Source organism: Schistocerca cancellata, chromosome 10 (assembly GCF_023864275.1).
Source record: "Schistocerca cancellata isolate TAMUIC-IGC-003103 chromosome 10, iqSchCanc2.1, whole genome shotgun sequence".
Classification (NCBI taxonomy): Eukaryota; Metazoa; Arthropoda; class Insecta; order Orthoptera; family Acrididae; genus Schistocerca; species Schistocerca cancellata.
This window is the reverse complement of record NC_064635.1, coordinates 67,932,967-67,945,963: the sequence shown is the minus strand read 5'-3', so window position 1 is coordinate 67,945,963 and position 12,997 is coordinate 67,932,967. Positions and strand designations below refer to the sequence as shown.

Genomic DNA, 12,997 nt, shown 5'->3' with positions numbered 1-12,997 from the left:
ACCCACCATACTTGCTCCGGACACTGCGAGAGGGCTGTACAAGCAATGATCACACGCACGGCACAGCGGACACACCAGGAACCGCGGTGTTGACCGTCGAATGGCGCTAGCTGCGCAGCATTTGTGCACCGCCGCCGTCAGTGTCAGCCAGTTTGCCGTGGCATACGGAGCTCCATCGCAGTCTTTAACTCTGGTAGCATGCCGCGACAGCGTGGACGTGAACCGTATGTGCAGTTGACAGACTTTGAGCGAGGGCGTATAGTGGGCATGCGGGAGGCCGGGTGGACGTACCGCCGAATTGCTCAACACGTGGGGCGTGAGGTCTCCACAGTACATCGATGTTGTCGCCAGTGGTCGGCGGAAGGTGCACGTGCCCGTCGACCTGGGACCGGACCGCAGCGACGCACGGATGCACGCCAAGACCGTAGGATCCTACGCAGTGCCGTAGGGGACCGCACCGCCACTTCCCAGCAAATTAGGGACACTGTTGCTCCTGGGGTATCGGCGAGGACCATTCGCAACCGTCTCCATGAAGCTGGGCTACGGTCCCGCACACCGTTAGGCCGTCTTCCGCTCACGCCCCAACATCGTGCAGCCCGCTTCCAGTGGTGTCGCGATAGGCATGAATGGAGGGACGAATGTGTCGTCTTCAGCGATGAGAGTCGCGTCTGCCTTGGTGCCAGTGATGGTCGTATGCGTGTTTGGCGCCGTGCAGGTGAGTGCCACAATCAGGACTGCATACGACCGAGGCACACAGGGCCAACACCTGGCATCATGGTGTGGGGAGCGATTTCCTACACTGGCCGTACACCACTGGTGATCGTCGAGGGGACACTGAATAGTGCACGGTACATCCAAACCGTCATCGAACCCATCGTTCTACCATTCCTAGACCGGCAAGGGAACTTGCTGTTCCAACAGGACAATGCACGTCCGCATGTATCCCGTGCCACCCAACGTGCTCTAGAAGGTGTAAGTCAACTACCCTGGCCAGCAAGATCTCCGGATCTGTCCCCCATTGAGCATGTTTGGGACTGGATGAAGCGTCGTCTCACGCGGTCTGCACGTCCAGCACGAACGCTGGTCCAACTGAGCCGCCAGGTGGAAATGGCATGGCAAGCCGTTCCACAGGACTACATCCAGCATCTCTACGATCGTCTCCATGGGAGAATAGCAGCCTGCATTGCTGCGAAAGGTGGATATACACTGTACTAGTGCCGACATTGTGCATGCTCTGTTGCCTGTGTCTATGTGCCTGTGGTTCTGTCAGTGTGATCATGTGATGTATCTGACCCCAGGAATGTGTCAATAAAGTTTCCCCTTCCTGGGACAATGAATTCACGGTGTTCTTATTTCAATTTCCAGGAGTGTATGTTGATAAGCATGATTGTTGTACAGCAGATGCTATTAATTTTATACTCTCATAGGTGCCTGAATCTAAAAATTTGTGAGCACCTGGAATGTATATTCACTATCCGCTATTAGTGTGACATCACAGTATACTATAACAGTCGCGGCACTCCGCGTCGTTTTTGTTACCTACGACAGCAGCGCTCCAAGCGGCCAGCAAGCAACACTTCTGCATTTGATGTCAGATGAGTGCGAATACCAACTTCTACGTTGGTTTGTAACGTAGTTTTTACAACAGGGAGTGTGTTTAGTGCCATAAAAATCGCCATTAACCATAATACACCACATTTGTCATTCTTTAGTTTCCCAAGGGCCCTCGGAAGTACGAAACAGTACATCAAGGTACAATTTATTTACGGTTGTCATGTAACGTACGGATATTTACTGAATAAAGTAGTTTTCCTTTAATAACAAAAATTGCTAGTAAATACCAAAAGGCCTGTGATTCTTCAGCTACTCCCGGCGTATTTCTTGCTCGAACAGTCCACGGGTGTACTGCCGGTCCACAGTGTCCAATGGGCTCAATATTTCTCCGATCAGACATGTCGCCATCGTCAGGTGCGCTGAGGAACGGAGCTCCTGAGGGCGGACGGCCGTCTTAAATCCCCCTCACCCCCCCTCCCCCTCCCCCGTCGCGTGGCGCTCTCTTCGCGGTCCACGTCCGCTCGTCAACAATCGGTGAGACGCTGGCTTCGGCGTCTGTGGTCGCGTCGGTGTAATTGCCTCGTCCGCCCTCGTAGCCCGTTCGTTTCCTTTGCTGAGCGTCTTTTTAATTAGACTCAATGCTGGTTCCCATGGCCTGCTGAGGTTGTTGCCGCAGTCTCAGTTGATGAGTTCGTCCTGGTACGAATTTCGATAGCCTCTCTAACGACGCCGTCCCAGTATTTAGATGTCTGTGCCAAGACCCTGGTACGTTGGTAGTCCATTTCGTGATTTTCGGACAAACAGGTGCTCTGCGACCGCCGACTTGTTGGGGTGCCCAAGTCGAGTGTGCCTCTGATGTTCTCGGTAACGATCTTCAATGGTGCGCACTGTCTGTCCAATATAACTCTTCCCACATTGACACGGAATCCGGTATATGCCGGCTCGGTTTGCAGAAGTCCAGCCCCCTGGGGGTGGAGCGGGAGGCAACTTTAAAATTTCAAAAGGGAACACCCATCTTTTATTGCAGAATCAGATTCTACATAAAAAAAAACTACGTACATTTTGTCGTAAACATTTGTTTTAATTCTTGGTAATTGGCGCAGTAATTCAAGAAAATCCATGTTCTCATTTTTACGTGGAAAATGGTTACGGATACATAAAAAATACTTATTTACTTCGTAAATTTTGATTCGCTAAAACTAAAACTTTCCCTCTCTCCACATAGGATAGGGTATGAGAGAGAGGAATTAGAGTTTTACGAATGTTGCCCAAATATTAATTTTTCCGCAAATTCGGATAAGTTTTGTTTGTTTCGTGGTCATGAGGCCACACAACTTTTAATTATCAAACAAATCGTCCAACTAGCTAACTAACTAACCAAACATCCTACGAAGTAAATAAGTATTTTATTTATCCGTAACCATTTTCCACGTAAAAATGAGAACATCGATTTTCTTGAACTACAGCGCCAACCACCAAGAATCAAAGCAAATGTTTAAGACAAAATGTACGTAGTTTTTTAATGTAGAATCTGATTCTGCAATAAAAAATGGGAATTCCGATCTGAAATTTTGAAGTTGCCTCCCGCCCCACCCCCAGGGGACTGGGGTGGCGGGCTAATTTTACCACCAGCAGGTGTCCCCCTCGAAAATAATCAACTTTGGATTCTACACATTTCTTCGTGTGAAGCTTATTTTTCGAGTTATTCTGGTTTGTCAACTTAAAATTTACATCCTATATGTATATTATATTCGAAAGTATTTCTTGATGAATAAGTTCTAGCTTTTGTCATTGAACCAGTACGATTCAGCTGTTTTTACATGTGTTTGAGGATACTTCGTATCCATACTAACACATGGAATGCAGAAGTATAATAAGTGCTTCTTTAATTAAGCAGAAAATAGCTGAAAACCACAAAATTATCCTTACGACATATGTGACTGCCTGCTTTCTCACCGTTTGGAGCGCTAGTGTCAGACCAGCTGTCAAACGGTAACAACTTTCGCACCAGAGAGTGTCATGAGTGTATGTATTAGACTGTGCTGACAGAGTGTGTACATCATAACCAGAGCTTGAATTTACGGGTTTTCTCAATGTTCGTGCTGCAGGGCTCCTCGTCCAGAGCCAGCCTCAGCCTCGAAGTGACGACGGCGAGCGACGACTCGCTGGGCATCGCGCCGCTGGATCTGCCCACGCGGCCGCTCTCCACTGTTTCGTCTTCTCTCAGGTCTGAACTACACTCATTTCTGTTGCTACCTCTAGACAAATTCTTTACATCAGAAACTGTCCTCTGTGTCAAGAGAGTAGTTAATATACGTGGTGAAGAAACATTCGAGTACTAAGACCTCACATTATGATTCCCTTTACACTAGCAATACACAATTATATCTACCACAAGTTTCTGTAATTATTTAGTACTACACTTTGTTCATCATAAGAATAAACATGATCTAAACGAACGCAAATGCGACGATTGGACGGGAGCCGTAGCACATGTACATCGGTATTGTTACGCTCTTGGAAGTAGGTCATACTTATGTATTACATAGCTTATTACTACGTTACGGTGTCCGCCCTAATAGCTGAGTGGTCAGCGTGATGGATTGCCGTCCTACGGGCCCGGGTTCGATTCCCTGCTGGGTCGGAGATTTTCTCCGCCTCGGGACTGGGTGTTGTGTTGTCTTCACTCTTCATCATCATATCGCCTCCATCCGGCGCGCAGGTCGCCCAATGTGGCGTCGACCGTAATAAGAGCTGCACCGAGGCGGCCGGACCTGCCCCGCAAGGGGCCTCGCGGCCAATGACGCCAAACGCTCGTTTCCATTTACTACGTTACCATAAATGAAACTTTAAGGTATTCTAAAGCACTAACAACCATCAATGTTTTTCTTAATCATGCTTCAGTTGTGTATTTTTTATTTCAAAAATCTTCCACAGTCGCAGTTTCTGTGCCGTTGTGTTCCGATTGTTGCGCTGTTAATACATAGTGTGAAAATGACTGACGCTACTTCCTCGTAGGAAACACGCTCGTGAAACACCGCTGGAAAGGTTGTTTTTTACAAGTTCACATAAAAAAAATCGGTCGTGAAATTTTCTTAAGAATTGTGTTTATACAGTTATGGCAGTTTTTAAATTGGTAAGTGCTGTAGATGATAATCAGGTAGTTCATGGATCGCTGGCTCAAATATGACTTTAGTTTTACTTTTTTTCGTAAAATTTGGACTACCTACATCTGTTAAATGTAAAATTAATGTTAATTAACACATACCTAATAATCATTTTTATGAAAGTGCACATATACTTTTTTCTAATTACATATTGCACGCAAAATCGCAGTTTTCATTGCAAATATAAATTCTTGCTATCCATATTTTACAAAAGATTGTTAATAAAGGTAGTTTAAATTAATAAAACATCAAATTTTAATTTTTACGACAAAAGTGAAAGATGAGATACTCTTTATTTGGACTATGTCCATTGTTTTATACCACAAATGTGGTCTCAGACGAGCCAAAGTGATAAATAAATAATAAATGTAGTATGACTAGGGCCTCCCGTCGGGTAGACCGTTCGCCGGGTGCAAGCCTTCCGATTTGACGCCTCTTCGGCGACTTGCGCGTCGATGGGGATTAAATGATGATGATTAGGACAGCACAACACCCAGTCCCTGAGCGGAGAAAATCTCCGACCCAGCCCGGAATCGAACCCGGGCCCTTAGGATTGTTGCGCTGAGCACTCAGCAACCGGGGTGGACAGCCAAAGTAATAAGCGTCGTAGAAATGTGGAAAACAATAATTTTTATGGCATCGAGGCAAACCATATATGCTGCATTTTTAGTGGCCACCGTACTGCAAAATGAAACAAACAGTATTGATCTGGAGCCAACCTAAGGGGTTTACCGCGAAAAGACACTTAAGCTACTAGTCGTACTGGAACTAGAACACAAAGCTTTTGTCTCGCGTCACTGTAGAACCCTGGCGGGATACGGAACGACACGTCAGAAAAGAAGAGGAAAAACGTCGGGGATGGTTGGCTTCGTGGATTCTGTTGTTCATACATTTGTAACTATGCAGCACGTGACAGTTCCATTACTGAAATATTTCCCTCCGATTCGGATACGGAAGGAACTGAGAGGTTATCAGACGGCTAACGGTAACTCGATTGCTTCAAAGGCTTGAATATTTAACTATACGGTGAAATCACTGCATTACGATTTTGCGTCACACATAGCTCGTTCAGAAAAATTATCCTGTGTTCTTGTCTCCTCCAGAGGAACCTTACAGTTCCAGCAGGGTCTAGTGACCTGTGTTTAGGGGCCTAACTGAGCTGAGGGATAAGTTAGGAATTTCATCACTCTTGTTTCCAAGTACAATACTAGACCATACTAGCTAAGAAAGAGAGCATGTCATGGTTTGCGTATGGCCCCTAAAAAGCGTGCGGTATTGCTCGAGTTTCGCCGAATATTATTTCATTCTATTTTAAAAATTAAATGGCATTCGAAGCTCTGCTCTTCTCTTTTTACTTCTTACCTACAACTTCTTCTATCGCTGCAGGTTATATGGACTAGCGCGATGGCCAGTGCTGTCCAGGTTAAACGCGCCGGCAGAGCTGTTGTCCCGTATAATTGCTTTGTCCGTGTGCGCATAGCGCACAGCATAAAACGTATCCTTATAATAGTATTTGACTGTACTCGAGGTAACTTGGTTTCTTCTCCACATTAAACGAAATGCAATGAGCTTCCTCGAAACGCGGAAGAATACATAGTGTAATGTTTACATAAAATTTATTTTTACGATGATGCCCGCATCTCGTGGTCGTGCGGTAGCGTTCTCGCTTCCCACGCCCGGGTTCCCGGGTTCGATTCCCGGCGGGGTCAGGGATTTTCTCTGCCTCGTGATGGCTGGGTGTTTTGTGCTGTCCTTAGGTTAGTTAGGTTTAAGTAGTTCTAAGTTCTAGGGGACTGATGACCATAGATGTTAAGTCCCATAGTGCTCAGAGCCATTTGAACCATATTTTTACGATGAAAACAATACGGGACCTCAGATCATGATTTCATTTATGCTAACAATACAAAATTGTATTTACGGAAAATTTCTGTAATTACTTAGTACTGAAACGGAAATGAGAGTGCAATAGGTCCTATTATTCCTCTGTTAAATACTGCAAAGCATGGGGAAATACTGTGTGTGGTAAGAAGAATGCAGTGAGCACAGGACAATCAGCCTCATTTCACATGCAGCCAAAGTGATGTTAAGAATAATTAATGACAGACTTGAAAAAGTAATGGAAGAGAATCCTGGTGAGGAGCAGGTTGGCTTTAGACGCAATGCGGACACCAGAGATGCAATAGGGCTGCTACGAATCTTGGGAGAAAGGTTTATTGAAAAAGGAAGAGACCTATATATGTGCTTCATCGATCTAGAAAAGGCATTTGACAATGGGTTTGGGACAAGCTGGCGACTATAATGAGGGAAAAGAGAGTGGACTGGAAAACCAGAAGACTTGTTAACTCATTATATCTTAAGCAAAAAGCCTCAGTTAAAGTGAGAGGAGAAAGTACAAACTGGATCGGACTAGGAAAAGGTGTAAGACAAGGATGCTGTCTATTACTTACCCTTTTCAACATCTGCTTGGAAAATATGATGAACCAATGTTCAGTAAATGACAAAGGAGTAGAAATTGTAGGAAGAAGAGTAGGGTGTTTGAGTTTTGCTGATGGCATGGTTCTTCTAGCCACAGGAGAAAAAGAATTACAGGATTTGGTGGACACCATTGAAGCTAACGGAAAAAAATTATGGAATGAAAATTAACACAAAGAAAACAAAAGTATTGGCACTAGGAGAAAATAAAGAAATAAAAGTTACGCTGAATGGAGAAATACTAGAACAGGTACAAAATTTTAAGTATCTTGGAAGCAGGATAGACACCGACTGGAAGTGCACAACAGAAATTAAAACAAGGATAGCAATGGCAAAAGAGACATTTTATAAAAAAAAGGAGAATTTTCTGCAGCGGTCTGGACAGAGAACTCAGGAAGAGACTCATAAAATGTCTTGTATGGAGTGTTCCTCTACATGGCGCTGAAACATGGAGTTAGAGGAAGAAAGACAGAGAAAGTCTGGAGGCTTCTGAGATGTGGGCGTGGCAGAGGATGGAAAGAATAAGTTGGACGGACAGAGTAAAAAATGAAGAGGTACTGAGAAGAATGGGAGAGAAAAGACAGTTACTAGATGTAATAAAAAGAAGAAAAAGAAATTGGATTGGGCATTTATTAAGAAAGAATGACGGACTGATAAAAACTGTTTTAGAAGGTTATGTAGAAGGGAAAAGGAAGCGAGGAAGGAAGAGATTTCAGATACTGGATGACGTGATGTACGGTACAGCATACAGCAGCCTTAAGAAGGAAGCAAGGAATCGCAGAAAATGGAGAGGCAAAAGACCTGCTAATATAGCAGAAAACTGATGATGATAGTGGTAAGAGAAAATAGTGAGTCCTCAAACGAAAATATGTCCTAAAAAATGGAATAGTAACTACCGTTTTACTCGCATTTTTGTGTCAGTATTTACTAGCGGCCAGTTCAGGCTTCAGGCGGGTAGCAATAAGTACACTACTGGCCATTAAAATTGCTACACCACGAAGATGACGTGTTACAGACGCGAAATTTAACCGACAGGAAGAAGATGCTGTGATATCCAAATGGTTGGCTTTTCAGAACATTCACACAAGGTTGGCGCCGGTGGCGACACCTACAACGTGCTGACATGATGAAAGTTTCCAACCGATGGTATGGGGTTCCATTGGTTACACGTCTCGATCACCTCTTGTTGGCATTGACGGCACTTTGAACAGTGGACGTTATATTTCAGATGTGTTACGACCCGTGGCTCTACCCTTCATTCGGTCCCTGCGGAACCATACATTTCAGCAGGATAATGCACGACCGCATGTTGCAGGTGCTGTACGGGCCTTTCTGGATACAGAAAATGTTCGACTGCAGCCCCGGCCAGTACATTCTCCAGATCTCTCACCAACTGAAAACCTCTGGCCAATTGTGGCCGAGCAACTGGCTCGTCACAATACGCCAGTCACTGCTCTTGATGAACTGTGGTATCGTGTTAAAGCTGCATGGGCAGCTGTACCTGACACACCATCCAAGCTGTATTTGACTCAATGCCCAGGCGAATCAAGGCCGTTATTACGGCCAGATGTGGTTGTTCTGCGCACTAATTTCTCAAGATCTATGCATCCAAATTGCGTGAAAATGTAATCACATGTCAGTTCTAGTCAAATATATTTGTCCAATAAATACCTGTTTAAAATCTGCATTTCTTCTTGGTGTAGCAATTTTAATGGCCAGTGGTATAGTTTAGCCAATTTGCACGAAATACAGGAGGAGTCAAAAAGGACTTTACAACTGCTTTGGAATGATACAGAAGTTTATTCAGGTAACTTAAATAGTCGGTAGATGTGTTCATTTTGTAGCGAACTGCTATGCCAGAGAGCTTCGCAGGAGTGATCGGCAACCATTCGGGCACCTCTGACACGCGTGCTGCCTACACGGCCCCTGCACGCCTCAGCGTCGCTAACTCGCGCTGTCGCAGTAACGGACGGATCCCCGGCGTCAGTACCAGCACCAGCAGAGGCCGACACTTCCAAGGGACCTACTCGCGTCCGCCACACACGTAACCATAAAACAGGGCAGCGAGTATTCCGCTGCCAGCCGCTATAAAGGTCGACGCCAGAGCAGCACAGGCCGACTTTTACCTTTGTTCGACTCTTGCGATTTTAAGTGTGCAACGAATTGCCAGCTGTGTTCTTTTAACTTTATGTCGACTTTTTGACTGTCCCCCCTGTGCATGACCCGGTATTGGTGTATATTTTAACCTCCATCATGTCCATCACCCCCCCCCCTTTTTTTTGTAAGCGTCCCCCTTTCATGTATGTTGTACAAACGTTTGGCTGAAGAGTGGTGGATTGTGCCACTGCCAGCCCTCCCCTGCCCATGGGGCAGGAGAATGACATTACAATAAAGAAAAAAAAGGCACATGTCAGTTCTTCTACCAGCATCGAGAGTCCCTCCTAGTGTCTGCAGGCGGCTGTAGCGACTGACGCCTCTATATTCAGCATTAGTCATTGATTTCCTTGGTGAAAGAAGCCTGTACCCTATGCTGGTGTTATTCAGGGCAGCTTCATCGGACATAGAATATTTTCCATACAGGTGTATTTGTCTATGTAGATCCTACTTCTGTTACTCTGGAACCGCCATACTGTCAAGTCTTCATACTGTGAGACACTGTAATTGCGATTTTGTTATTACTGTCAAAGCAGGCGTTTCTATCCTTGCTCAATAAACTTTCGCAACCTCTCGTCGCTGTTTTCACTGTGTCGGTATGAGCGACACGTCGGAAACAACCTCAAGTTTGCAGAATAAAATTTTCACTCCGCAGCAGAGTGTGCGCTGATATGAAACTACCTGGCAGATTAAAACTGTGTGCCGGACCGAGACTCAAACTCGGGACCTTTTGCCTTTTGCAGGCAAGTGCTCTACCAACTGAGCTACCCAAGCACGACTCTACGCCCCGTCCTCACAGCTTTACTTCCGCCAGTACCTCGTCTCCTACCTTCCAAACTTTACAGAAGCTCTCCTGTGAAGTTTCATATCAGCGCACACTCCGCTGCAGAGTGAAAATCTCATTCTGGAAACATCTCCAAGGCTGTGGCGATTCCATGTCTCCGCAATATCCTTTCTTTCAAGAGTGCTAGTTCTGCAACTTTCGCAGGAGAGCTTCTGTAAAGTTTGGAAGGTAGGAGACCAGGTACTGGCGGAAGTAAAGCTGTGAGGACGGGGCGTGATTCGTGCTTGGGTAGCTCAGTTGGTAGAGCACTTGCCCGCGAAAGGCAAAGGTCCCGAGTTCGAGTCTCGGTCCGGCACACAGTTTTAATCTGCCAGAAAGTTTCAACCTCAAGTTTGATTCACATAGTGCATCGGTACCAGATTCCGCCACCACGAGCGCCAACTTAGTGCATAGTGAAAATGGTAACTTTCACTGGTGCGGAGCGTGCTCGCTGTGTGTTTTCGTTTCATGAAATGAACTCTGCAACACAGATGGAGGTAACCGAGATGGGACGGTTGGCTACCACGAAGGCGGTGCACCACGTCATTTCCTCGTGGAAATTGAGGTTTTCTCATTAATCGCTTCCCAAGTCGGTGGAGTGGTCATGAAGGAACAATCGCATGGCCACATCGTTTCCCAGACTTGTCAGCAATGGATTTCTGTCTCTGGGATTTCATAAAAGGCCGTGTGTATGTTCCTCCCCTGCCAAATGATTCAGCCGACCTGAAAAATCGAATCTACGTTGCCGGTCCACAAGGTATGTCCGTTTTGTTGGTGGAAGAAATTGATTACCGGTGGGATGTCTGCCGCATCACAAATGGTAGTCACATCGAACCAAAATGACACTTGATACTTTTATGTGAAACTTGAGGTTGTTCGCTACAGAACGACACACCTATCGATTCTATAAGTTCCCTGAATAAATTTCTATATAATTGCAAAGTCCTTTTTGACTCACGCTGCATTTATAAATTACATTTACAGACGTTTCTGTGAATCAGTCTGTCTATTAGTGAAAACCACATCAAAATTATTACAGTAGTGCCTGAGATTATCCGTCACACACAGAAAGAAAACGATTTCGACCAAGTGACCACCTTCACGTCCTGATTAGTATCACATAAGGTTAAATGAAGGTTTCTCGGCATTGAACAATTATGTATTTGATGCCAAGGAATCTTCTTTTAACCTGACATGAGGTCATTCTGTGACATGAAGTTGGTCGTTTGGACCAAACTGTTTGACTGAGAGCAGATTCTCACTGCAGCAGGCAGCTTTTGGTGACCGTGCTTTTTTTAAAATCTAGCAAGAATTGAGCTGCAGCAAAATCCAAGAACTTTAGACGTCATCGACAACGGATACTAAAATCAATCTTTTTTTTATTCTTTACGTGATTCTGCATGTTCTGTACGAAAGATGATTGATTTCTGTATAAAATCTAAGACTAAAATTAGTAATTAAAAATCCAATATGGAATCGAATTCTCTATTTTGATCTTCCTAACGCAAAACTCCTGCGCATGCGTTAATGTGGAAACACTGTTCTACAGTTGCTCCATGCAATGACGACGCTTGTCAACCATGTGATTACAGTGTTTTGAGGCATTCTTTCTGCTGCAAGTAAATGCATTTCAAGAAACAGCCCCACATACTGACACCAAAAACAGTAGATTCAGTGGTTGACAGGCAGCATGTTGTTCTCCGAACCTGAATGCAGAGTTTTTAGTCAAATATTGTGCATCAAGGGAGACAGTGGCCATATGAGCGTGCTTCATTGAGTATACATTTTAGAACTGAAGGCCCAGTTTTTTATTCGATCGGAATTGGGATATAAACTTCGTAAGTAACTTATTTTAGTACTTGTTAGAACAACTTAATGTATATAAATGAAAAACCCATGTGGATGTTATACATTACTAATTTATGTAATTAACCTGTTTTTGGTATACGAGACCTTCATGAGACCATAACTGACTGCCGCCATAAAAGATGATACAGTACCGGGGAACAGCTTTGAAAAAATATCTCATATGGGACTCAGGGTAGCACGATTTTATTTTAATCAGATAGTCCTCCTCCTCTTCTACATCATCTTTCCACACACTCACTGTTTAATTTAAATGTTTTACGTAATGTTCACATTTATTTACGTCTTAACTTTAGTACAGGGTGTTTACAAATGAATATCGGGGTTTTAACGCTTTATAATATTACATTAAACTTACAGTTATAAATTATATGTCAAATGAAAGAGCAACTCAAACAGTTTTACCAAGAACCTTACAAATGCTCAATGTGAGCACCATTTGTCACACGGCACGCATCAAATCACTGTCCCCAAGCGCTGGATAGGCCGCAATGGACCCAATGACAGAGCTTGCTTTGCATGGCCTCCACGTTCACCCGACCTAACGCCATGCGATTTTTTCCTTTGCGGCTTCATCAAGAATCGTGCGTACGTGCCTCCGCTACCAGCAGACCTCCCTGAATTAAGAAACCGGACTGAAGCAGCTGTTGCTGCAGGCACTGAAGACACACTTATCAACGTTTGGGAAGAACTCGGCTATAGACTTGATGTGTGCCGTTGTGACAAATGGTGCTCACACTGAACATTTATAAGGGTCTTGTTAAAACTGTTTGAGTTGCTCTTTCATTTGACATATCATTTATAACTGTAAGTTTAATATAATAAATATTATTATTTTTAATTGTGTTGTTATTGCACTGTTAAATTTGTCATTTACTCTTGTTTTTTGCATGTCACCGTCTGTTTGTAATATATTTCCACAGTTGTTCAGCAGTAATACACCCTCTTTGGTGACAATAGT

At 44.4% G+C, this 12,997-nt stretch overlaps 1 protein-coding gene across 1 annotated transcript in view; it reads left to right on the top strand.

Annotated features, from left to right (window-relative positions):
• LOC126106408 (uncharacterized protein CG43867) overlaps positions 1–12,997 on the top strand; it is a 429,676-nt gene that overhangs the window by 264,146 nt on the left and 152,533 nt on the right. The window contains exon 5 of the mRNA XM_049912680.1: positions 3,663–3,781. Within this exon, the coding sequence (XP_049768637.1) occupies positions 3,663–3,781 (119 nt within the window). The remainder of the gene's footprint in view (positions 1–3,662; positions 3,782–12,997) is intronic.